Source organism: Canis lupus, chromosome 1 (assembly GCF_048164855.1).
Source record: "Canis lupus baileyi chromosome 1, mCanLup2.hap1, whole genome shotgun sequence".
NCBI classification, from domain to species: Eukaryota; Metazoa; Chordata; class Mammalia; order Carnivora; family Canidae; genus Canis; species Canis lupus.
Genome location: NC_132838.1, coordinates 5,540,927 through 5,567,762, shown reverse-complemented (window position 1 = coordinate 5,567,762; position 26,836 = coordinate 5,540,927). Strand labels below are relative to the sequence as shown.

The window sequence follows — 26,836 nt, the reverse complement described above, 5'->3', positions numbered from 1 at the left end:
GGAGGAAGAAGTTGTCTAGGTCACACATTTTCCTTTTTTAAAATACTAAATGTAATTATGTTTTTTTAAAGAAAAGAAGAAGAAAGGTTAATGGAGATACACTCATACCCTTTTTTTCATTCTTCTACTAATTATAAAATCTTGAAATGAGAGAGGCTATGTTACATGACATCCTGCAATAAATCCTCAGGTCTGTTTCAACGAACTTGGATAAAATAGCTAATTCCTGGTAAGGCCAAAGGGATATGCATATTTCAAATTAGTTTATATTATCTGATTAGCTGATGGCCATACTGTTTGTACATAAGAAATCAGACTTTGTGACCTTGGAGCAAGATTTGTGCCTGGAAAAATAGGAAGCACTATTAAAATGATTTCCATAAAACAACCTTTGTTTTTAACTCACTCAACTTGGCAGAGGTATCTGTGCTTTTCTAAAAATTCTTCCCTCATTTTTAAAGGAAAACTTTATGGACGAGGAGCAACAGACAACAAAGGCCCTGTTTTAGCATGGATTAATGCTGTGAGCACCTTCAGAGCCCTGGAGGAGGTAGGGAACCAGCCATGTTTGGGAAGGGATGATGTCGACAACAGTGACTGTGAGGACAATGATGATAATGACGATGTTGGTAGTGAAGGTGATGATGATGACAGTGATGACAATGATGATGGTGACAATAAAAGTGATGGATAATGACGATGGTATTGACAATGGAGGTGAGGATGATGATGATGACAATACAATATGAAGGATGATGATGTCGGCAATGATAATGATGGTGATGAGGACAAAAACCATAATGATGATGATGATGTTGACAATGATGGTGAGGGCAGTGGTGACAACAACAATGATGATGGTGATAATTATGACAGTGATGATGAGGACAATGACAATCATGACAGTGATGATGACTAGGATGATGAGAATGACAACAATGTCAATGAAGGTGATGACAATGACTATGATGGCAATCATGGTGATCATAATGACAGTGAAGGTGATGGCAATGACAATGATGATGATGACAACGATGAAGATGACGACAACTTCCTTCTCTCCTTCTATTCCTCCTCCCTCCCTCCTCTCTCTCCATTTCTTTCCTTCCTTCCTTCCTTCCTTCCTTCCTTCCTTCCTTCCTTCCTTCCTTCCTTCCTTCCTTCCTTCCAAGGAAGCAAGCAATATTTATAAGAAAGTTCCCATATAAAGGCCAAAATCTGCTTTGCTTTTTAACTTTCCACTCTGAAATGTACATAATCACAAACAAAGCATAAGAAATGTTCACTGCTGTCAGACAAATCAGTTGATCTCTCTGAGCCTCATTAACCTAATCTGTGAACTAGGAATAGTTATTTCTGCCTCAGGAACCTGGCATGGAGTAGGTAAGGTAACACATAGAGGAACCCCAGTGCCTGTGAGTGCGAGGCCCTTTATGTGGGTGGGCTTCTTCTTTTCTGGTGCCCACTGTTCTTCCATCTTCCCCTCTTCTCCTGTGTTGCTAACTGAGCACTTGAATACACCTCACACCACTGGGTTAGTTAACTAAGAGGCAGACACTTATTAATACCCATATTGCATAGATAGGGAGGTGAGTGGCCAAGAGGTAAAATGACTTGTACCAGGTCCCTTGTATGTCAGTGACAGAGAAGACACCAAAACTGAGGCCTGGCAGTTGGTCTGTCTTCCTCCCCCAACACATAGTGGTTACTGGTGTGTATTTCATTAATCACATTTTACCAGAAAATTTTTAAGCTTTCCAACTACTTCTCAGCAATTGTTTTCTAGTTAAATGTTAAATAGAGCTTTCAAATATTAATATATCAGAACTTTAGCTTCACTTCTTAAGACACATAGAAATAAATGTGTGCAAGGGATACATTTGAACAAATCATTATCCCAAAATGTCCTTAACCAACTGAATGACCGAAGGTCACTTACTTTCTAATATATAATCCTCCACTCATCCTGCCTTTGTTAATCTTTGGTGAGTCAATCCCACTCATTAAAACTAATTAGTATGTTTGTGCTATCGTTTATCTGAATAGAATTACTTCTAGAGTTCTCCTGTGTGTGTTTTATGCTCCAGGAAGACTTTGACCTTCCCTCTCAAAGATATGAAGTTATAAATTATAAAGATACAAAAAGATCAAAACCAAATGGGGGAAAGGCACATTGTAAAAATTTTAAAGGAGCTATTCTGTGCCCTAATATTAACCAGAGGAAAAACTCAAGTTCCATTTTGCTGTAAGATCAAAGCTTTGAATAAGTTAAAAGGCAGATAGAACTCAAAGCTGAAAAATAACAGATACTTGAAATAAAAATTATCCTGGGGCTTAAACATTAGACAGTCTTTCAAAGGAAAGAGCTCTCATTCATCATACTCAGAATTATGAGGACAGAAAAGAGATTTGTAATTGAATAACCTTTCTCGAAAGGTTCCTTCTGGGGAGAAGGAGGAAAGCGTCTGTCTCCGAGGAGGCCCAGCAGAGCTTCGCAGCGTGGGTATGGCTTTTCCTGCAGGAATTCTTCCCTGGAATCATCCTTTAGGGTCCACATGGAATCCAGCAGGGTCATGCTGGAGGCCAGACACTGGGTCTTCCCTTGTATTCTCCTTCACAGTCTTGGTTATAACTCCTTTGCTGTGAACGGAGCTGTGGGGAATGTGGACAACCCGTACATTGAATGTGTGTAATAATTAATGTATTTATGTCACATGCAAACTAATTCTGGATCTGAAAAAGATGAATGGGCAAGTCGTGCAATTTTTCTGACAGAATGGTTTGTCCTGTTGTTCATTTGATTCAGGATCTCCCTGTGAATATCAAATTCATCATTGAAGGGATGGAAGAAGCTGGTTCTGTTGCCCTGGAGGAACTGGTCAGAAAGGAAAAGGATCGATTCTTTTCCAGTGTAGACTACATCGTAATTTCAGATAACCTGTGGCTCACCCAAAGGAAGCCAGCCCTCACTTACGGGACTCGAGGGAATAGTTACTTCAGGGTGGAGGTATTTGCAAGCCCCAGTAAGGTGGAGGGAGGAGTCCATCCTGGGATCTCGGCAGGAAGAGAGAAAGCTCTTGGGAGAGCAGAGTTCTGACCTGGAGACATGGCCCTGGGGCCCACAGGTCTCGGGACTGGGGGATTCCAGAAGCTTCCCACACCCAGGGGCCGTTCTAGGATTCAGGGATCTGTGACTCAAACACCAGAAGGCTGAGGAGGCATGGCTGTGGAGTTTGGGGGTGAAAAGAGCAGTGCATGGGGGTGAGGAGACTGCCTGGTCAGGGGCTGGGCTGTGGTGCCCTGGGGAGGAGCTCTAGATGCACAGATAGTTGCGGGAGGGGCAGGGGTGCTTCTTCCCGAGCCTCTTCTGTGCAGGTGCACAATGGCTTTGCAGAGAGAAGACTTCCAGAACATTCGTCTGTCTTGCTGTAGTTGGCCTCTGGGTGTTCCACTGAGTAGGAAGTTTGCTTACCTGCCGAGGAGCGATTGCTGGAAGTGGTCTCCATGCAGAATGGGTGGGAGGGCAGATTGGAGCACAATCAAGTGTCAGGCGGGATTCAGGGTGTAGAGTCCCCATGCCTATGCAGTTGGGTGATCCTTAGCAGCTATGCTCAGTAGCCAGAGATGGACAAGCAGGCGGGGTTGCTGCAGGGTTGACTGAGGTCATTCTATGGGAAGTGAGGGAAGAAGTAGGAAAAAGTGAAGCACAGTACTGACACAGACAGGTTGAAGCAATGAACAATGTGGGGTCAGGGGAGACAGGAGGACAACATGGGGGGAATTTGGGATGGGTCAAGTGAGGCCAAGAGCAGGTGGGGTGCAGGAAGTGACAAGAGAATGGGTGAAGGGGGATGAAGTTGGGAGTAGAAGGTGGGATAAGGCAGCTTAAGGTTTCAGAGGCGGGGCTCTGCAAACCCCAAAGTGCTTTAGTTAGTATGACCGCCCAGTGAAACAAAGGTCTTAAGCTGAAGTGACTGAACAGGCGATCCATCTGGCAGTGCTTTAGAGATGGCCTGGAGCTGGTGGGGGACCAGCCAGGAGGAAAGACAGAAGGAAGGAACCAAAGGGACAATTTAAACAAAACTCGTTAGGAATTGGTAGTGTACTGGATAAGGTGTGCACAGAAGTCAAAGATCATTTTAAGGTGACAGATTTATAGGACTGGGGTCATTTCTTATTTTGGAAGTGGGCCGGCTGGTAGGGAGTAATCATAGGAGAAGATGCTGAATTCCCTCCTACATCCATTGAATTTCAGACATTGGGAGCATAGCAAAGTATTATGCACCGCCAGCAGCCAAAATCTTTAGGTCAAGTGAGTAGGTGAAAGGTCAGCCCTACAGGGATGAGTGTGTGTGGTGTGGAGACAGTAACTGAAATCCAGGGAGGCAGTTCTTGAAGTTCTGTGTGTAGAGGAAGAATGAGCCAGGGCCTGAGCTCTGGGGTGGGAGGCTGGGAGAGTGGAGACAAGTGGAGACACCAATAGAATTATAAGAAAAGAATAAAGAGAAGATGGTTTCTGGGAGGAGGGTTGAGTGACAGAGGATGGGCTACCTGGACCACTCAGAGAGGGGACTGCTGGCCCCAGCAGTGCTGTCTTAGAGGAACAAATGGGTACAGAAATCAGTTTTGGGGATTCAGGAAAGAATGAGACTGAAGACATGGGAGGAGTAGATGCTCAAACTCGTGTGACTGGGAGGCACCCACCCAGTCCTGGGGGACAGTGCATGGGGCTGTGCGCCACCACGTGAACGCTATCACCAGAGCAACCACAGAGGTAAGTGCCTGCCTTTTCTTTCTCCTGTCCTATAGGTGAAGTGCCGAGATCAAGACTTTCATTCAGGAACCTTTGGTGGTATCCTCCATGAACCAATGGCTGACTTGGTTGCTCTTCTTGGTAATGTCTTATTTCATTTCACTTAAAAAAAAAAAAAAAGATTTATTTATTTATTTGAGGGTTGGGATAGAGGCAGAGGAAGAGGGAGAGAGGATCTCAAGCAGACTCCCTGCTGAGTGTAGAGCCTGACATGGGCTTGGGGCTCCATCTCTTGACCCTGAGATCATGACCTGAGCTGAAACCACAATTCGGATGGCTTAACTAACTGAACCACCCAGGTGCCCCTTCATTTCACTTTTTAAGCGTCATGGAACCTACTAGAATGCATTTCTGTTTGACTCCATGCCACTCTCTTCCCTTGGCCTCCAAGCCAGTTCTGAATAAGGGTGGAGTAGAAGAAAAATCATAGTCTTAGCTTTCCCTCCTTTGGCTAAATGTTCCTTAGGTTTATTAGGTCCACATTACGTTTGCTGATGGACTGAAGCTCTTCCTCAGTCCACCCCATTTTCTTTTACTGGGTATTGTGATCTGGCCATACTCAGGGGCAGAGAGAGTCCTCTGGAGAAGCATCTGGAGGAAGCATCTGAAGCAAAGGCTCCAGAACCATTTGGCTTCTGTTTCCAGTTCTGTGGCCTCAAGTGGCACAGAGAGGCCATTGGTTTGCTCGTCTCTGTCTGCTCCTCACCTTCTGTGGTGTGCCCGGAGTTCACAGGCAGAAGTCATGTGTACGTGTATGCTTTTCTAGAGAGCCAGTTTGCCCACCCTGACCACCTCGATTCATCTTGTAGCTCTTGCTCGCATTTAGGCTGGATCCCAGGAGTGAAGGAAGCTGAGTCTTCGGGAGCCTCACTTGGAGTCCCTTTTACAGTCCTGGCAGGGACCCTGCACTTTTATGTTCATCATTTGGTGTTCTTTTTTTTTTTTTTTTTTAAAGGTTCTCAGGGAAGCTTCAGCCCCACAATACTTGGATCTGTCTCCTTGGCATAAAGGGTACCTTTATGCAAATTTTACCACGTGCCCCTTTGGGGCAGACAGTGCCAAAAAAGGGCATCTATTAGCAAAAGTCTCTTGTCTTTCTATGTTGACACAGCTTTACCTCTGCCCCACTCGCTTGCATCCCTTTGGCCTTGGCAGTCTCTGACGGGGCAACTGGGCCACCTGTTGGGAGCTGTCCTCAGGGTCTTCAGAACCATCTTTAGTTGTAGAGCTTTGTGCTCCTTCATTCTCCAAAGTGAATAATGAAATCTGTGTGTCTACCTGTCGTGTGATCTAACACTGCAATCTATCTTTCATTTATCTCCCATCTGCCTATTCTTTCCATCTACTTATCTACCATCAATTTCTTCCTTTGTGGCCTTCTAGTTTTCCTAAAATATAATTCTTGGGCAATATTTCCCATACTGGACAATTTCAAATGGAATAAAACAATCCATTTTCCTTCAAAGTGTTTAAAATGTTTCCAAAAGAATTCAGATAGCATACAACTCAATATTTTGAGGAGGAGGAGGGAAAGGGTTATGTTTCTGTTTTATCAGAACTAATTTTCTCTTCCCTAGGAATGGCATCATCAGATGTTTATGGTACATTTCAATTTCCCCCCAATAATGATTGCTGCGTTACATTCTCTTAGATGGTACGGTTTCACCCAGGCATGGAATTCCACTTAGTCCTGCAAATGCATATGGCTCTGCTAGGAAAAATCAGATTGGAATCATGAACAGAATGAAAAGCATATGGTTTCACTTTCTTTAATTTTTGAGACAAATCAAATAATCCATAACAAAGTGATTCTGGAATGGATCATCTATGTGGCTTTCATATGCTTTGTACAAAGACCTAAGGGCATGGGGTTGAGCTTCAGCACTGATGACAGGCAGTAGCGTCTTGGCTCCTGTGCCTTCCATCAGGGCCACTGCAGGTTAGGATGTCCTGGGAGAGCTGGGCCTGTCGGGTCCTCCTCCTGCATACTGGCAGGTGCCCTAAACATTAGTCAGGGAGCCTCCTGCTGCTGTGCGACCTTGTGCAACTTCCCAATCTCTCTGTCCCCTATTCCTCATCTGTAGATCCTGATAGCCAGGGTCACTAATAGGTTATACGTGTTTATTGAGTGCCAACCGTGTGAAAGGCGCGGGAGTCTCCAACCGGGAGACACAGTGAAGGGTGATGGTGGGGGTGCAGATACCCAGTTTGCACAGAGCCCTCAGCTCCTGGGCTTTTCTCTTTGAGGACATTCACCTTCCCTGAATGCTCCTAAAATCCACAAAGCAGGATTTGGGCCTGCTTTGATGGCCCCAAAGATCACTGGGCCCAGGGCACTCTTCTAAGCACCAACTACACCATAGTATTAAAATGTTAAATTCTGAGAGGACTCCTGGGGATCAGGATTACATTTGCTTCCTGTGTGCAGTTTTCAAAGGCACCACCCTCTGGGCCTCCTGTGCATTTCCGGGCTGGGCTCCTGGCCGAGGAGGAGGGGGAGAGGGAGGGGGAGGGGGAGGCGGTGGCAGCAGTGGCCTGGTTCAGGGGATCATAATTTCAAGTGGGAAATGAGGAGGGGGGTGGGGAGATGAACTCCTTCAGCAACATCCTGTTTTTTTGGGAATGCATTCAGTGTTGAAAAACCCTGGCAAAGAAGTAGCAAGAACAGGGCGTGTAAGGCAGAGGCCTGGCCAGCACGCTGGGCACTTTCCCACCACCGGGTCCTGCGGTGACCTCTCGCAGCCCTCCCTGGAGCAACCCCTGCTGGCGGGTGGAAGGGGCAGGGAGAGGAGGATGTGCTCTCCTCTGCTCTGGGGACACGCATCTGCTGGCACTCTTTGCAGCCCGCAACTGGGAGGGCTGCCCTGCGCCCTAAGGAGACAGGATCCTGATGCGACTCCATCCTGAGCCCCGGCCGGGCCAGTTGTGCTGGAGAGGTGCAGTGAGTGTGTAGAAAGGCCACTCTGCTCAGACCCCAGCTTCACTTGCTAACGACCTCTGCCCCCCCCACCCCCACCCCCCATGGCAATACCTGCAGGGCCAGCTGGAATGATAGAGAAAATGTCTAGTCCTGGGTCGGGACATGGATGCTGAGCATCCTGGCTGCCAAAGTATTTCAGGTCTTACTGGTTGCCAACCTTGACCCTCCCAACACTCTCTTCCCACTGCCAAGGCTGCACAGACCCTCCCACACCACCTCTGGGGCCCAGCCATGCTGCTGCGCTGGCTTTCCCGTGCCCCTGCCCCTGCTTGCAGACCCCCAGCTGTTTCTTTACCGTGGGTCTGTTCCAGCCGCATCACCAGCAGGGGCTGCGTCTCACCCACGTTTGCAGCTCTGTTCTCGCATCTGAGAATGTCAGCAGAAGTCGAGGGACAGGCACTTGAGGGAACACTCAGTGATGGTATTACTGGTGGCGCTTTTATGTTTGGTTTGGATTTTGCTGAGGGCACGGAGGGTGGACTGCAAAGCACTGACAGCCAGGCCCAGCCATTGGCACCCAACTTATTTTTTTACTTGAATTTTACAATGGGTTTATACCTTCTATTTACTATATTCTACACTTGTTTGGGCTAAATGCAGAGAATTCCACAGTTCAGTACTGCAGGGAGGCTTGTACCTGCACAGTGTGGTTGTAGACTTTTGGCTGATTTATGCAGGGGCAGGGGTAGGGGCTAGGGAGGCCATGTTTAAGCCAGAACAGTGAAAACTTCCCTTCTCATTTTGCTGCCTCAGCACCTCAAAACTTGAGGTTTTGCTTTCTGGGATCATCTCAAAGTTCTGGGACACCCAGTATATACTGCCATTCCTGTTGGTTCTGGAAGGGTGGTTACTTTGGATCCTGTTGTGTCTACACGGAGAGCCAAACTACCTACTGGTCAGCCCAGGGAGAGTCACATTTGTCATTTAGCCTGTGCACCAAGAGATGGCGCTGTTGCTGATGAAAGTGGGGTCTTCAGGAATGGCCAGGTCCCCAGGGTTCATCAGGTGGCTTGACCACAGCAGGTACCAGTAATGAGGGGGACAGCTGGATTCTCCCAGAGCCTGCGACCCGGGGCTTTGTAATTGTCCGCTGTGAGACCAAGATTTGAAAACATGGTGGTTCATGATGGTTTTTTGACATTGTCAAGTTATAGTCCCATTAAGAATGTGGAGCATAGGGCACCTGGGTGGCTCAGTGGTTGAGTGTCTGCCTTCGGCTCAGGTCATGATCTCAGGGCCCTGGGACCGAGTCCTACATCGGGCTCCCCGCAGGGAGCCTGCTTCTCCCTCTGCCTATGTCTCTCTGCCTCTCTCTGTATCTGTCATGAGTAAATAAGTAAAATCTTAAAAAAAATAAAAGAATGTGGAGCATATTTTTTATGAAGTGTCTTTACTTGAATGAAAGGCCCCAGGTGGCCTGAGGATGAATTTAGATGCCCTGGATACATTTTTCACCATTTCTGCTAGTCTCTGCTACTTTGATAAGTATGTTCTGAAGGTAGTGAGCAATGTTCACTAAACCTCTGCTTCTACTTCCTCCGTAGATATTTGATGATTTCACCCCCACTTCTATTAATCCCCAAACTCCTTCCTAAATAACAGACTAGAATATCTGTTTATTCACTCTGAAGGCATTTGTGGTCATGATGTAGGCCTCCTAGACTAGACCTCAAGGTATTATGCTTTTGATCAAAGGTGAGTCTCTATCCTATGATAGTGTGTAGGGGAGAGAAGCTGAGAAGGAATGAGGATTTTTGGTTCCTCAGGAATGTCTGTATAGACCTATACATACGTATTTAAGATTTTTAATAGTGAACATACATTGCATCTTAACTCAGGATAAAGCAAAATTTCAGAAAGAACCTGATTTGTGATACAGAAGGTGTAATTGAGAACTGGTGTAATGCAGGTAAGCCATCACCTATGACCTTGTGTTTCCATCTCTCCGTTGATGAGATGGACAGTAAAATGGATCTGCCTCAGCCTCAGCCTGTGTGTGGGACCAGCTGCGTCCTCCAGCCATCCCCCTGGAGATGTGAGTGGTGCCAGTGGCTCCGCCAGGGGGACCAGGGCCAGTCACGAGGCCCACTGTGGCCCCTGGTCCTGCTCCAGGCCCAGAACATCCACTCACTCTTACCTTCTACCTGGCTTTGGTTGCAGGGAGCCTTGTGGACTCATCCGGTCATATTCTGATCCCTGGAATCTATGACCAAGTGGCTCCTCTTACTGAAGAGGAGAGAAAACTGTACAAAGCCATAGATCTGGACCTAGAAGAATACCGGAACAGTAGCCGGGTTGAGAGATTTCTGTTTGACACCAAGGTATGGTCCCAGGTTGATGGCTAATGTGAAAGAGGAAAGGCAGTAATAAATTCTATTTTTCCAGTTCCTGATTTACTGTGGGAGGCTCATCTGCACATTTCAGAACTGAAAGCAGATGTGAATTCTGAGGCAGATTTGTCCTTTCACAGCCACTTATTTCCCTCAGGTCTAGAGCAACCCAGACTTTATCTGGGGTCCAACTGGCCTCAGGTGCATAGCCTTGGGGCAATCCCACATTTCACAGACACGTTTTCCGGGGTTTCTTAGACTCAATCCCAGCTATCTCTGCTTCCTATCTCCTTAAAGGCTGAGAACAATCTGAGATTATTCCAGCCCAAAACCCCTAATTGTTCATTTTAATAGAATTAAGAGCCTTAGGGACTAATCTGTACATTGCTACATCACTGCCTCAGGGTAGTCAGGAAACCACAGCCCAAAGCCATTCATTTCTGGCAAATTTGGATGTTTTCTTTCTCCTTCTTCTTCTTGTTTTTACAACCTTTGCCTGCTATGGTGAAGGATGGTTGTGGCTGGTTCTGGACAGGGCTGCCAGGAGAGGGAGAACCAGGTGGAACAGAGGCAGTGGAGTTTATTATGGGGAAGTGTATCCCTTCCCCCGGACCATAAGCAGAGTTCTTTGCAGCCTTCTGAAAAAGAAAATGCATTTACTATGCAACTGAGTGTTGTAGTGATTGGGGATAGAAATTTATAATCAAGCCCCAAATTCTGAAAGCTCCTTTGCCATCTATTAACTTCAGAGCTTGGGTGAAGAGGGGCCTGCATCAGTGGAACAGGTTGGTTGGAGGTGGGGAGGGGACAGCAGAGGGTCTCAGGGCCGGAGGGGAAAGACTGCCTGTGTTATCGGTCCAGGCGTGTCTAAGGAAGGTGATAATTAACTTGTCATGAACGGTGGCAGAGATGTATAGGAGTCGGTGATACAAGCAATACAATTCAAAGAGTTTTAATCAAACATTCTTTTGTATAGTAAAATAATTTTATTTTAATTCAGGAGGAAATTCTAATGCACCTATGGAGATACCCGTCTCTTTCAATCCATGGGATTGAGGGTGCGTTTGATGAGCCCGGAGCTAAGACAGTCATCCCTGGCCAAGTTATAGGGAAATTTTCAATCCGTCTGGTCCCTCACATGAATACATCTGTGGTGGAAAAACAGGTAACAAATGCGCATTGTTCTTCCTACGGCACCATTTCTGAGCGTCACATCCCACAGTGTAGTGAGCTATTCAGTTGTTAGTGCTGAAGTATCATTTTCCCCCCAATATAACTGGAACAGATGTCAAGAAACCAATATAATTTTTGTTCGGTAAAAATCTCTTTCTGCAATTATACGCAATTACAGTAGTCAGATAAATAACCATTTGAGGTTGGAGTGATGGGAAGTATTTTTACATTAAACAATTGACATAAAGGCAAGATTGGTTTACACACAGATGGAGAAGCTGACTGCCTATGGCCGCATGGAGCTGGAAAAGCTCAAACCCATAGTTAGTTTGCCCTTGTTGTCTGAAATCAACACTCTGAAAGCAGCTGTTTTAATGAAAATGTTATCTGGAAGGAGTTACGTGTCTAAATTATCAACCTGTTGTCAGTTTACCTCAAGTTCAACAGAAAGAAGGCTCTGAATGAGTGAGCTCCAGGAATGCCTCATTCCAAATCTCTACAACACCTTGACCTTCTTTATTGTCTTTTTAGCACTAATTACATCTTAAAATGCCCTCCTTCCCTATCTCAGTCCCTGTTTTTCTCCCTCCCTTCCCCCGTTTTGGATGCATCGTTTCTATTTCTCAAAACATGGGTTCCATCAGGGCAGCCCCCTTGGTCTTGCTCCCAGCTGCGTTCTCACACCTAGAACTGTTCCTGCCAACATGACAGGCATTCAACCAGTGTTTGTCAAAGGAATGAATGAGAGGAACGTTTCAGAGTGTGAGGAGTTTTTCTTGGGAGGATTTCCATGGTAGCCATTGGCCTGGAGCCCAGGGGACAGAGAAGGATGCTGACAAAAGCCTCCTTTATAGCTTAGCCTGGCATCACCGCCCCTCCCCCTTTGCAGGAATTTCCAAATGCCTAATGTTCCGAAAATAGTCATTAAGGTCCTGACAAGCCCGAAAAGAGGGATATCCAAATTGAGAAGTTGTATTGTGTTTCACAATGACCACGCATTAATTGTCTGACACTGTGGTCAGAATGGGGCGGGCGCAGGGCTGAGGATTGGAGGGTCCCTGGGTAGAAGGGGTGTAGGACTAGGGTTTTTCTCCCTGCTGAAGGCCTCAATCCCAGAGCCCCTGCTCACTCTGTCCATCCTCTGTGAGGACGAGGGTAAAATCACAACACTTGGACCTATTGAGCTGGGATTTCAGTTTCTTGATGAAAGATTGCTGCACATTCACTGCATGAGAGAATAACTTGAAATTTTCTCTTACAACTGAAAATGTTCCTTTTCAGGTGAAGCAGCATCTTGAACACGTATTCTCCAAAAGAAATAGTTCCAACCAGATGGCTGTTTCTATGATGCTAGGACTACAGCCATGGATTGCAAATATTAAAGATAATCAGTATCTTGCGGCAAAAAGAGCCATCAAAACAGGTTAGACTTGTGATACTTGGAGTTGCCAGTTTACAGTGGGACCAGAGCGTGGTGTGTGGTGGGGCAGCGGAGAGGAGAAAGCAGGCACGGTCAGAATTTTCGTTCAGCTCTCCTTTGCCCGTTGGCTGTGTTACTGAATGTCGGCTACACTCCAGGGCTCTTTTTTTTTTTTTTTTTTTTTTTTAACCACCAGGGCACTTGATCCATACTGTCTCCTGACCCCTGACAGCCCTCCCCAGTTGACAAAGTCTGTCTGGAAGAGATTAGGGAATTTGCTGAAGGGCACCCAGCTGGAAGTGGCAAAGCCAGGTTCATGTCTGGAAACCTGAATTTTGGGCAAAATGATGGTCTTGCAAGCCTCTGATACTTATAGGAATGATGGCCAACATATAAAAATGCCCTTTAAAAGGCTCAGCTGGATTTGCATGAAAGTAAAGGAAATCTGGGGTTAAAAATAAAGGAGCTAGGGGCGCTTAGCTGGTGCAGTCATCTAAAGGACTGACTCTTGATTTCGGCTCACACCATGCTCTTGGTTGTGAGATTGAGCCCCGTATCAGGCTCTGGGCTCCCCACTCACTGGGGAGTCTGCTTGAGATTCTCTCCCTTTCTTTCTTCCTCTGCCCTACCCCTCCCATAGGTGCATGTTCTCTCTCTCTCTCTCTCTCTTAAAAAATCTTATTGGGCAGCCTGGGTAGCTCAGCGGTTTAGTGCCGCCTTTGGCCCAGTACCTGATCTTGGAGACTTGAGATTGAGTCCCACGTCAGGCTTCCTGCATGGAGCCTGCTTCTTCCTCTGCCTGTGTCTCTGCCTCTCTGTGTCTCTCATGAATAAATAAATAAAATCTTTTAAAAAACCTTATTAAAAAAAAAGAAGGAGCTAAAATATAATGGAGAAGGCTGACCCTGGGTTGCCCTGTAGGATTTGTTCATCTTGGTCAAAAGGAGGTTTGGGTTTTTAGGTCAGCAGAAGTTAGGGAATAGGAAGTGAGACTCACTATTTAAAGCAGGGCATCCCCCAATCGCCCTTTATAGCTTAGCCTGGCATCACCGCCCCTCTCCTTTGCAAGAATTTCCAAATGCCTAATGTGGTTAGGGAGGGGGCTGACCACAGATCCATCCTCACAGGGTTTGGGTCTTTAATCTCCACTCTCCATGTGGTCCAGTTCTGATGCAAACAGCCCCACTGGCAGGCCACCTGGGATTTTTCACAGAGAGGCCTCCTGGGGATGCTCATTTTATAAAACTACCAAACACAAAAACTCAATTCCAGCCTATCTGACTCTGAAGCTAGTGATGTTTTCAGAGCCACTCTGCTTCCCTGGAGGTAGGGAGGGCAGCACAGCTTTATTTGGAATTTCTTTGGTGGTGCCTATTTTGACTGCATATACTTCCAAGGCTTGGGCAGGGTCCTGTTGTTGGTGTGCACAGGACACATCCCTGGGCTCCAGCTGCCCAGGCAGGGAGAAGATCTATCCAGGCTCTTTGGCTTCTGCAGCAGGAAGGTGACGCTGCCAATTGCAAAATAGGGGACTCTCTAAAAAGCAGGGGGACTTTCAGAAAAAGCCAGGTGGGGAAACACTATGGACTAATGGCACTCTCTCACAGGTGAGGCCTCAGGCCACATCCCTAACAGAGCACAGCTGGAATTGGAGGTCTCCACCACCTAGGAGCACTAACACTTGATCAGGGTTATCTGTACAAAGGACAGCGACATTAAACATTAGAGGATAGGTCTGAGACTTGGAGCCATACTTTTCTACATAATTATTCCTACTGCTCCCATTTGTAGCAGTATTTTACCAGTAAAATTTGGTCAAGAAAGGAGGAAGAAAAGTTCTTAGGAAGGTAAATGTAATCCCAGCTGAAGAGTGATGTGTGATTGAAATGTCAAGGTCAACAGTAAAGCCCTGAAATATTCTTGCAGGAATGCATAAGGCACCTTGTGGTTTACTGTGTGTGAAACAAGTTCTTCTAACGAAGCATCTTTACTAACATTCACACCCCAGTCTGTGGATAAAGAAGACATGGCATATTACCTTTGTGTCTTCATTTTATTTTGCATTTCCAATCCATCACTGGCAACTTATCCTCTCCCCTGGAAGGCTTGAACTCACCACTCCTTAGACCCTAGGATATCCATTACATTTATTTCATGAGATACCTTGACAGTTAAGCACAAACACCACAACATTCAGGTGATAGTTGAATACAGCTGTTTATTTGTATACTGGTTATACCACCAAAGAAATCCCACTTTCCAAATATTTAATTCATGAAGCAACCATAAAAGTAGGTACATTTCTTGTAATACTCTTGCCAGAAGTGCATGACCTCTTCCAACCATGAGAAGATATCAAACAAGCCCAAATGAAGAGACACTTTACAAAGCAACTGATCAGAACTCTTCAAGAAGAGTCAAGGTCATGAAAGACAAGGAGAAACTGAGAAAGTTTCACAGACCAGAGGAGAGTTAGAAGAAGTGACAAAACGCAGTGCAGGATTCTGGATTGGATCCTGGAATGGAAAAAGGGAAGCACTGGTGAAATTCAGATAAGGTCTGAATCTAGTTAATAATATTTTTCCAGTGTTAACTTCCTTTTCTTTAAGATTGTACGATAATTACATAAGATGTTAACATTACAGAAAGTAAAGTAAGGAACATATGGGAGCTCTCTCTGTACTATTTTTGCAACTTTTCTATAAAATCTACAATTCAAAATACAAATTTTATTTAAAGTTTTTTTTGAAGTGGGTAATTATAAAGAATGCAACCATGGTTTTCTTCGTGACTCTATTGTCTTCAGAATATAAACTGCATGCTATCAAGAAGCTTACCTACCCCAGACACCAAAGTTAATGATTAAATAAAAAAGAAAAAGGGAAAGATAAAGCCAACACTACACTTGAGAAGATTATGAGGGATGGTCTTGTCATTATTTTATTCAAATGCCTTCTTTCCCTGTGCTTCAGTGTTTGGAACAGAGCCAGACATGATCCGGGACGGATCAACCATACCGATTGCCAAAATATTCCAGGATTCCATCCAAAAGAGTGTGATGATGCTCCCGCTGGGTGCTGTGGATGATGGGGAGCACTCTCAGAAGGAGAAAATCAACAGGTTAGTGGATTCCTGTCAGACGCCAATTCTTCACTGCTCAAAAGCCAGGTCTCCACCTGCTATATATTTTAGATTGCATTCACATCACCAAATCTTCCTATTTACATTGTAGGCAACTTTCCCCCATCACCTGAACCGAAGTAACAGTGTTTCTCTTTATTTCTTCCTTTGTTAGGTGGAACTACATAGAGGGATCCAAATTATTTGCTGCCTTTTTCCTAGAGATGGCTAAGCTGCATTAATAATGATGAACCTTCCAGCTTAAATCTGACCTACTGACAGATACCTTCTTCTGCACACCTGGACAGGAACAGAATCTAAGTAACCAGGGAAATATTTCCCAGTCCGGGAAATAATGCTTTCCTTCCCATTTAAAATGTCTTAGGACATTTGGACCAGAAATAAAATATCTTAAAGGCACAGACATTGGGAATGGTATACTGTCCCCATGGCACACCTTTCTAAAGTCACCACTACCTGCAACATCTCCCCCAGTTTGGCTCCAGGAGCCCCAGGATTGGACTCACTCTTTCCTTGGAGCACAAGGACATTCCTCCATTAGACTCTCCCTGGCAATTTGATAGGTCTGATCACACCAGTGTGCTTTTAGGTTCTGAGGTGCTCATGACACATCATCATTCCGTACAGTGTTTATATCAACCTTGCTTTTACCACACATTTCATTTATTAGTAAAACTGTTGGTTCCACCACTGGCTACCATGATTTCCCTGTGGGTTCATTTGTAGAGGAGTAACTAAAGCATGATGTCACATTAACCTCTTGCTTCCCCTTCATTTATTTTGCCTGCTTCTTGGAAAGTTCTGAAACAGAAATGATCAGTAGTTGTGTCCTTATGCCACTTGGGATTCCCTGTATGAAGATGAGTACTTTTTCTATTCCAAGGTTCTTTACCTTTTCTGGGATTGATGCCAACCAACCACCCCTCCCGCACCCTATTCTTTGTAACCCACCACTGAAGCCCGCCACCCCCCCCCCCCCCCCAGCAATCTGTGCATATGTAAAGTCACCACTGCAGAATCAGTCCTGATAGAATTTCTCTCACCCTGTTGGAATTTTACTTCAGTGACTACATCTAAATTGCTCAAAGCTTTTAATAGCATCAGTTTTAGATAGAGAACGAATCTAATCAGCCCTGACATCAGTAACACATTCTAAATTTAAAGCCATCAGCTAATGCTGCATTCAGTAATCATTTTAGTTAACCATCTTGTTTGGCTTGATTGCATTTGATGGTGTAAACAAACAAACAGAAAGAATATAATTTTTCTCCAGTTGAGTGTATGTAAACAAATCAATTTAATCTTTATAAATTCATTATTTAAATCACATTAATGGAGAAGGATTTAAGAGTTTATTAAAAGATGTTTCTCTTATGATTCCAAATAAAATCAAAGTGTAACACATTTAATCTCTTTGTGGGTTCTTGAAACGTTAGTTTTAAAATTTGCAACACCACATCCAAAAGGGCTGCATTATAGGGCCAGCGATTCAGCTTTACCCTGAGTCTCGTCACAGCAATGGACTCGGATGGGGTGTGAGTCTGGAGGTATCCATGAGTGACCTGCTTTCTCTCTGATGCTAGAAAACATCAATTCCTGTTTCTTGAGTATTGGCAGGTGTTTGATACTTTGTTATGCTTGGTTCATGCTTGCCACATTATGTTGAATGGTGATGTTTGGATCTTGTGGGACCTACCTGACGTATTCCGTAGAGTTCCCAAGAATTAATTGTAAGAGGTTTATGATGCCAATTTATATTCTTAAAAGGGTGTTCATTAGTGAATGAACAAAAACTGGCTGTAGGATATATTGTAAGCACTTCTGTGATGGTGTGGGCCATAGTGCGAGAGCCTCGCTGGCCATACATGTTCTCTGCACTTGCAGCTGGAGGAGGGCAGTGGCCAGGACACATAGAGGACTTGATGTGGCTCTCTTCTCCCTCCATTTGTTCACTTCACACCCTTTTCTCAGTCTTTATGTTAGCAAGATGCCCGTGACTGCCAGCACAGCCCCACCCAGCTCCCTTTCCTAAGAACCGGACCCCCTACCCTCCTGCATAGTTCCTATCTGAAATTGGACTCATCTCAAATGGAAACAAGTCTTATTCATCTTCCCAAACCTGTTTCACCTCCAGTGTTCCTGGACCATTGGAATCCTGACTGTTCTCTGACATTTCCCCTTTCAAATCCAGTTCAGTATCTAAACCTGTTGACTCCATTTCCACTGTCACTTCCCACAGCTTGAAGGCCAAATCCTAACTTCTGCTGGGTTATTGCAAAGCCCCTCCCGAACCTCTTTGCATAAATGCAGCCCTCTTCCATAGAAGTGTCACACTGCAGTATGCACACCCCAGCAAAGTGCACTGTACATAGTAGATGCTCCATGTTGCTTGCTGAAATCTTCCTTTTGAATCTGTAGCTACATTTTTGAGTATCCTCTAGTAGGCCTGCTGTGCCCTGTACAGACCTCTATCTTTATGCTCTTCCTCTCAGGCTCTTCCTAGTTGAAATTGTCTTGGGAATAGCCAGTGCTGGGGAAAAGTACATTAGGATGTCACATTGAGGCGCCATTGACTGATAATGGTTCACTCATGTGTATCCTGCTGGGCAGCACTTATGTCTTCACGAGGATCATGCTTTAATTCAGAGGCCACAAAACAGCAGTCTGTGAGCTCCAGGCGCCATTTACCCTGTTTCATGTGGCCTTCACAATGTCCTACATACTTTTGAATTGGATGCCAGCATTTCAAAATTAGTAGACTGATTTACACAAAAGATTTCTCTTGAGCAACCACAAGATTGGGCCACACTGAGCTGCTGTTCACACAGGCTGGTGAACACACTGAGCTGAGAGGTGGTGCTAAGCACAGTGCCTGGCCCATAATATGCACTCAACAAATTTCTAAGATATGGAAAAGAAGGAAGCTCACAAAAGATGATGATGCTATTCAATATGGTTCCTTACTTCTACTGATAGCTCCTTTCACTTAAAAAAATACCTCAAATGCCATTTTATGATAGGGCCAAGTGACTTTTAAATACCATACTATTTTAAATATCTAGTTTAAAATGTATTCAACATCATCTAGCTTTTGTCTTTTAATTTTTTTTGCCTTAAGTTGTAATATTAATTATGTAATAGCTAAAGAATTAAACAATGATTTGAGGTCTTGATTATATAAGATGAAATATTTGTTTCTGTGATGATGTATTTATGTCCGATCTAATGTAGTTATCAGCCTTAAATACCCATGCCTTTCATGACAAGCAGTAAAACTTAAACCAAATATGTGCCTAATCCTTGCACATATTATTTTTGTTCTTCCACTGGCCAACTCTAACATCCACATTCTATTTTGTAGAGCTTGTGACATTCAAGAAAGATAATCTTCCTCTATAGTACATTGAAAAGAACTTTCCTCTTTAGAAAGCAAGCTCTGGGAGGCAGAAACTGGGTTGGGTACAGTCTATGTTTTGCTCAGCTGCCCAAAGGCACAAACAATTGATGACGTACAAAGAGAAATACAAGAGATTTCCTAAAGAAAAGTGATGCATTCTTTCTTTTCTAGCATGATGTGGAAGAAAATGGCTGGTAGGTGTAATGACTATAATTTCTTAACAGTTATGATAAGTAAATGCTTCTGAGCTTTTTTAGCTTGGATAAATTGAACAGAAAAATATGTTCATTACATGGAAAAATTTTATTTAAAAACATTATGCTAGTATAATTTCTTATCCAGAATGAAAAAAAGATGTCAGAAAAATTATGCCTTTGACTATGATAGAAAATGTGAAGTTTGAAATCATCTCACCTCCCACATTAAAATTCAACCAAAACAGCATTCAAAGAGAACGTAGATTTAAAATTCTAGCGTGGGTGGTTAAGTGTTTGTAGCACATTCTGACTGTTCTTGTAGGTAGGCATTTCAATGTAATGGCAGAACATGTTAATTTGAAGGAAATTAGAACTTTAAATGACACTGTTAAATTAATTACTCATCAAAATTGATAGTCACCAAAAATGACCAATGCTTTCTCTCAAATTTTAAATAATTATAAGCAAATAAAAGAGGTCATAGAAACTTTATTTAAAACTCCACTTAGAGAACCAGAAAACAAGGAATCCTAGGTGGTTCATTAAGTTAAGCATCTGCCTTCAGCTCAGGTCATGATCTCCTGCAGAGGGCTCCCTGCTCAGCAGGGAGCCTGCTTCTCCCTCTCCCTCTGCCCCTCCCTGCCGCTCATGTTCTTGCTTGCTCTGCTCTCTCTCCTAAATAAACAGATAAAAATAAATAAATAAATAAATAAATAAATAAATAAATAAATAAATAAACAAACTAAAAAAAAAAAAAAAAAAAAAAAAAGAACCAGAAAGCAAAGCTCAGGGTTACTACATTAGCCAAAGTGAGGGAAGGGAGGTTCTGGAAAGAGTAGTCACAAAGGGAAACACCAAATTCTGTATACTTTGCCTAAATTGGCAGATGACCTCTGCACCATGCACATGTAGGGCAGATTCAAGCATCCCAGTTAAGGCTGAGGGAACTGAATGAGATTTCAGCTGCCACCATAACAAGAGAGACAAAGTATGGAGTATGAATACAGCCAAAATAACTGCCCGTTAATACTTTGTCAACCACAGACAACTTCTTCAGAGGAACATAACTGAATCCAGAAGATCTACGTTCCTTAAATATCTAGAATACAACTCAAAATTACTAGACATTTAACAAAGAGGAAAACATGACTCCTAATCAAGAGGAAATTACTGACAATTCCAAAATGATTTATATATTGGAATTAGCAGATAAAATGTGAAAGCCACTATTATAGTTTTGCTCAAAGACGTAAAAGAAAATATGCCTTCATAAGTAAACAAATAGGAAATCTCATCAGAGAAACAGAAAGAGCTGAATAGAAATTTTAGAATTAAAGGTACAATATCTGAAATAAAAAAAAAATCACTAGCCGCTTCTAACAAGTGATTGGAGATAACACAGAAGAGAAAATCAGGTAACATAGAAAATAGATTATTCAATCTCAAGATCTGAGAGAAAAAAATGAAAACAAAACAAAAAAGGAGAAAGCCTCAGAGAGTTGTGTATATATATATATATATATATATATATATATATATATATATATATATTTGATTGGAGTTCAGGAGAATGAGAGAATAGGGAAGAAGAATATTTGGAGAAATAATAACCCCTACTTTTCCAAAGTAGGTGAAATACATAAACTTATAGATGTTAAAAGGTCAGAAAATACCAAGCAGGTTAAGCATGAAGAAAATTATGGCCGGACACATCGTAATGAAACCACTGAAAGGCAAAAATAAAGAAGAGAAAAATGTGAAAGTAGTGAGGAAAAAAAAAAGGCAAATTACATATAGGGAAACATCAAAGGAAGGAAAGATCTGAATGATGTCTGCTCCATCAGAAACAAATGGAGGCTGAAGACATGATCATTTTTAACAAAATCTCTGTGAGCAGCACATGGGGCTAAGATACTCTTTTTTAACCATTCTGGCAATATCTTCTTTTTTTTTTTTTTTTTTTTGCAATATCTTCTTTTTAATGGAGTATTAGTCAATAACACTTCATGAAATTATTAATATAATTAGATTAAGGTCTCCCACTTTGTTTTCTGCACTTCATCTGAAAACTCTTTTGGAAATCCTTTATATTGTAGGATAAAGGAGACCAAAATAAAAAATGAGTGCAAAAATACGAGTAAAGTCTGATTATTAGATAAAAGCATTGTATCAGCATTAATTTCTTGATTTTGATAATTGTATTGCTATATAAGAGTCTATCCATGTTCTTAGGGCATGTACACTGACATGTGTAGGGGTAAAAGGGCATCATGTTTGTAATCTATTTTCATATGGTTCTGAAAAAAACATGTATGAAACAATGAAGTAAATATGGTAAAATGTTGATAATTACAGAATCTGGTTGGAGGAAACATGGGAATTTTTTGTACTTTCAAATTTCAAAATAAAACATTATAGAGTAAAAAGAGATGAGGTCAGAAATGAAATGTTCTCTAAATTCTAGTTGAGTGTGAATGATCAGCTTGTATGAAGGAAATGAAATATATTATTCTTGGCTTTTTTTTTTTTTTTTTTTTTTTTTTACTTAAGGAAAACAGACACCATCACCAATTTACATGAGTAAAATGAGGTCCCATTGACTTCCTTAAGGTCACATTATGATGTAAAAGTCCTGTTTCAGCAAACTAATGACGAAAATGATAAACTCAGATTTTCTTTCAAGGCTCAAGAAAGATGCTCAGTTGGTTAAGGGTCTTAGGCTCAAGTCATGATCCTGGGATGAGGGGTTGGCTCCCTGCTGAGTGGGGAAGCGGGGAGTCTGCTTCTCCCTCTGCTCCCCCCTGCCCCCTTGTGCTCTCTCTACAATTGCTCTCTATCAAATACATAAGATCTTTTATTTTTTATTTTAAAGATGACATGTTAACTAACCCGCCCAAGGCAATAAAGGTAGAAATCAATCACCCAAAGCCCAACACGATGCCTAGTCCATATGGAGAACTGCACTAGTTACTGTTACGGTTCAGGGAGGTATCACCATGTCACACGGGACCAACACCGTCGAAATAGATATTTCAAAGTTTGTAAGTCCTACATTTTCAACTAAATTCTAAGTACTTTTTCAAGCGAACTCTTTGGAGAAAGAATCTAATTACTCGTCTTTTACCAGTAATGTTTTCACTCAGTTAATGTTGGTAAATGGTATAAACACAGCATTGACAGGCGGGTCGTCTAAGGAAACTTTCCCACGTCTGTCTCCAGAACTTTTAGTTCGCCGTTAGCGACCTGGGTTAGGGCAGTAGACTGGCAAGGGCGGCTTCGAGTCTAAGGCTGAATCCCCCCGTCACTAGCTGTGGGATCCCGGGATGGCTGGCTCCTCTAACCGGCAATATCCGACAGCGGGACAGACAGGAGGATTCACGGGGATTACAACGTGGAACGGGACCCCCGTAACGAGTATGAAAGTCACTTTAAAAACTACTTTAAAAAGGTTATCATCACCTAAATGTCTGCATTCTTAAACAGAACAGGGCTGGACTTCACCTTGAGAGACGATTTGGTTTAGAAAGCCCATCACCACAATGATACGACCATGACTTTTCAATCCCGTTTGCTTAAAATTCCCTAACTGCCGACGTTTCAACAGGAGTCCCTAGCACGCGGGAGCTGCACGACCCGACCCTGGGTGGCCTTCCCTGCTGGAAAAATTATGCCTTTGACTACGATGGAAAACGTGACGTTTGGAATCATCCCACCTCCCACATTAGAATTCAACCAAAACAGCAATCAAAGAGAACGTAGATTTAACATTCCGAGCTGCCGCGGCCAGGCCGTGCTGGCTCTCCCACCACCCGCGCCGCGTCCTGAACGTTAGTAAAAGCAGCTCGTGCGGGGACATTTCTAACACCGAGGATTTTTCCAGCTTCTCCTGCCAAACTGGCGAACCGCCACAGTCAGCATATTGCCTCCCCGTGGCTTCCCAGGGCCTGCGACCCCGAGGGTCCCTCCCGGAGCCACCGGAGAGTCTTCCTCCGACGCTGGGGCTGCGCACGCGCCCGGCCCAGCACCCGACCCTCGGCCCGCGACCTCGGGGCCCATAGCGACGGCGAGCGCACGACGCGGCGGAGTGGGGAGGAGGCAGGACCCGCCGGCAAGTTCCTGCTCCCGCGCCCTCTGGAAATCAATCCCAAGGGGCCCTCCTGGACCGACACCGCGCGCCGTCCGCCCGGACACGCGTCTCCCCTCGCGGAGATTGACTCCTTCGGCCTTCCGTTTCCCTCTTCGGGGGAGGGAGGGGGGGGAGGGACTTCCGGCTGTATCTCCGAGTGGTTTCCGGCAAGAGCCGATGGGCCGAAAAGAAGGCGGCACACGGGTCGGCCGGCCACTCGGGGCAGAAACGGGGAACTCGATGTGCTTTCGCTAAACCAGTTCCGGGACCCTGTTTCTTGGTCGTGGTGTCCGGCGCTCGGTCCGCCACGGAGGCGACCTGGGAACCGCCGGAAGTCGCTCGCATGAGAGGCAGGAAGTCCCTCCCTTTCCTCCCAGAGGGAAGACGGTGAGCCGGAGGAGTCAGTCAGAGGGGCGAGCAGGAGCGATTCCGTCGGCAAACAGGTAAGTTATTCTCTGGCCGGGGCGGGGGGTTTGGAGGCGGGGACCGTCCAGCGTCAGCGCAGGGCCTGGGGGCGGTGGCTTGAGGGCCCGGGCCCGGGCTGCTGGGCGCCGGGAGCCCCGCCAAGGCCCTTCGCTCTTCCTCCTCCCCCCTCCCCCCGCCTCCGCCCCTCCCCGCTCGCCGGTCCCTCCCGACGCCGCCCAGCCTCGCCCGGCACACGCCCGCCGCCCGCGGCCCGGCCGCCGCCCGGCCTCCGCTCCCGCCCTCCTCCCGCTCGCTGCGCGACCGCCTGCGGCGGGGCTCGCGGGCCGGCGGAGCCTCGGCTTCCCCGCGGGCCGGCTGTCGGCACCCCGTCGCGCAGCGGGTGTGCGGGGGAAGCACCTGCCGCAGCCTGGAGCCGCGGCCCCGCCGGTTTACCGTCCGGGCGGTGGTTTCCTCCTCCTCCTCCTCCTCCTCCTCCGGGCGGTGGTTTCCTCCTCCTCCTCCTCCTCCTCCTCCGCCGCCGCCGCCCGCCTGCTCCCGGGTCACCCCCAGATGCACCGCTGCGCCGCTGCTGCCCGCGCCTCCTTCCGTTAAGGACGCTGGAGCCCGGGAGCAGCGCGCCTGCAGGGCCGGGTGCCGCGCCTCGGCCCGGCGGCTCTGGACGCGGGGGGGCCCGGGGCTGCGGCGCGGCCGTGCGCGGGCGGCTTCGGCCCGGGCGGAGACCCACCTCTTGCCAGCCCCAGCGCGTCCTGAGCGTGCTCGCCCGCGTCCTCCGGGTCGGGTGCCGGGGCTGCGCCCGGGAGTGCTGACCCCTGTCTGTCGGCTGAGCTGAGTTTAGATGGCCCTTCTGTTTCCCTGGGGAGTTGAGGGGAGAGGAACGGCATCTCGGCAAGGTTAGCATCCCTCGACACACGTGCGGGAGGCCTAGTAAAGTAACTGCAGGCGATCCCAGCCCTCGCGGTGGCCGCGCTGTCCGTTTGCCGCCCGTGCCGCTGGATTGAGTCCCACCCGCTACGCCCTGCCGCGCGGTGAGGAGTCCGGTCCAGCGGGAGCACGGCGGAGGGAAGGGCCCTGCCACCGACGGAACAGCATTTCTGACGCATCCTCTCTCTGCATGCTTCATTGAGCGCAGCAACCTCGTAGACTAGGATTTAATTATTCCCTTTCTGCCAATTAAAACTCAGATTAAATCCTGCGAACAAAGTTAATGTCAGAATTCAAATCTCAAATGTTTGTTACTCATTCTTCAAGTTTGTTACTCTCGAGATAACGAACGCCTCTTGGCATGTCTGATACACAGTGTGCAAGGTTCTCTAGGAGCGGACGTCTTCCTGCGTGATCTGCAGGCAGGTGTGATTGTTGCTGATAACACGGTTGCCACGGTGCCTTTGTAAAAACATTATTTTGGGATAATTTCAGATTTACAGAAAAGCTGCAAGACAGGACAGGGTCCCACTGGTATTCAGCAAAGCGTACTGACTCCACCTGAGCAAACAGTGGTCCTCGCTTATTTCCACACGCCACTCTAGATGCTGGAGTTAGATTTCAGGATCTGCTTAAGGAGGCAGATACAGAAACAAATAATACAGTGCCTTTTGCTAAGTGCTGACATGGACATGCACAGAGCAAATGGTGTCTGCCTGGGAAGGAGTGGCGAGGGCTTGCAGGGGACGGGGTTTGGTTTAGGTCTCCAGGATTAGTGGGTATTCACTTGCTCCATGGGACATTTCTCCCAGCATTGACTTGAACTAGGTTTGTGTCGTTAGAGGAGAATTCGGACCTTTATAAATTTGACTCTCACATTTCAAAAGAAGGGGTTTGTATGACAGGTTTTTCAGGTCTCATGGTGGTGAGAAGATTTCCAGTTCCTAAATCCATGAATAGAAGTAGAAATTAAGCTCTTTTTCTTAGGCAGTAATGGAAATGTCTATATCTATACATTTTAGAATTCTTCTTTTTTTTAAGAAGATTTTTTTTTTTAAGATTTTATTTATTTGAGAGAGAGTGCACGTGCAATGCAAGCAGGGAGGGAAGGGCAGAGAGAGAGAGGGAGAAGCAGACTCCCCGCTGAGCAGGGAGCCTGATGAAGGGCTCCATCCCAGGACCTTGAGACCATGACCTGAGCCACCCAGGTGCTGCATGTTTTAAAATTCTTTGTTTTCAGACTTAAGTACATCTTGTGGTTAGGTCACACATGCTCTTTATGCAAGGATGGGGCGCAGTTCTTTTTCTTTTTAATATGATTTTTTTTTTTAATATGATTTCCTGCTTTGTAGTTTGGCAACATAATCCCAATCTAACCGGTTATCTCTCAAATACTTAACTTTTTTTTTATTGCTGTTTTTAAAATATTTATTTATTCGTGAGAGACACACACAGAGAAAGAGAGAGAGAGAGAGAGAGAGAGAGAGAGAGAGGGAGAGAGGGGCAGAGACACAGGCAGAGGGAGAAGCAGGCTCCATTCAGGGAGCCCAATGTGGGACTCGATCCCTGGTCTCCAGGATCATGCCCGGGGATGAAAGCAGGTGCCAAACCACTGAGCCACCCAGGGATCCCCCAGTTCTTCTGAACTATAATGTGTGTGTTAGATAATACCCCAGACATTTGAGTGAATGCCTTAGCTTGGCTTCTATAACAAAATGTGATAGCCTGGAGAACTGACAACACAGGTATTTACTTGTCACAGCTCTGAACATGAAGTCCAGGATCAAGGTGCTGGTTCCTGATGAGGCCTCTTCCTGGCTTACAGATGGTCACTTATTCCACTGTGTCCTCACATGACAGAGATCGAGACAACTTGGGCCTCTCTTCCCCTTCTTATAAGGACATTGATTCA

The 26,836-nt window shown here is 45.4% G+C and overlaps 3 protein-coding genes across 17 annotated transcripts in view; 2 read left to right on the top strand and 1 right to left on the bottom strand.

Moving 5' to 3' along the window:
* The window catches only part of CNDP1 (carnosine dipeptidase 1), a 36,400-nt gene extending 19,134 nt beyond the window's left edge, over positions 1–17,266 (top strand). For both annotated transcript variants that reach the window (XM_072819750.1, XM_072819761.1), the window contains exons 5-12: positions 462–550; positions 2,807–3,007; positions 4,810–4,894; positions 9,954–10,114; positions 11,124–11,288; positions 12,578–12,719; positions 15,689–15,836; positions 16,012–17,266. In XM_072819750.1, the coding sequence (XP_072675851.1) occupies positions 462–550; positions 2,807–3,007; positions 4,810–4,894; positions 9,954–10,114; positions 11,124–11,288; positions 12,578–12,719; positions 15,689–15,836; positions 16,012–16,078 (1,058 nt within the window). In that variant the 3' untranslated portion in view covers positions 16,079–17,266. The remainder of the gene's footprint in view (positions 1–461; positions 551–2,806; positions 3,008–4,809; positions 4,895–9,953; positions 10,115–11,123; positions 11,289–12,577; positions 12,720–15,688; positions 15,837–16,011) is intronic.
* The window catches only part of LOC140630139 (uncharacterized), a 29,500-nt gene extending 4,418 nt beyond the window's left edge, over positions 1–25,082 (bottom strand). The window contains exons 1-4 of one of the 3 annotated variants that reach the window (XR_012027953.1): positions 24,728–25,076; positions 4,787–4,915; positions 3,473–3,668; positions 2,425–2,652 (exon numbers count right to left, since the gene is read on the bottom strand). Coding sequence is in view for 2 of the 3 variants with exons in the window: in XM_072819801.1 (XP_072675902.1) it covers positions 506–988 (483 nt within the window). In the remaining variant the exon portion in view is untranslated. Of the gene's footprint in view, positions 1–2; positions 2,653–3,472; positions 3,669–4,786; positions 4,916–24,727 lie in introns of those variants that run through there. The other 2 variants (XM_072819801.1, XM_072819802.1) reach the window with 2 other exon arrangements.
* ZNF407 (zinc finger protein 407) overlaps positions 23,726–26,836 on the top strand; it is a 449,612-nt gene continuing 446,501 nt past the window's right edge. For 6 of the 12 annotated variants that reach the window (XM_072819678.1, XM_072819715.1, XM_072819710.1 and 3 more), the window contains exon 1: positions 23,727–24,020. The gene's annotated coding sequence lies outside the window, so the exon portion shown is untranslated. Of the gene's footprint in view, positions 24,021–26,836 lie in introns of all 12 variants that reach the window. The other 6 variants (XR_012027907.1, XM_072819732.1, XM_072819738.1 and 3 more) reach the window with 2 other exon arrangements.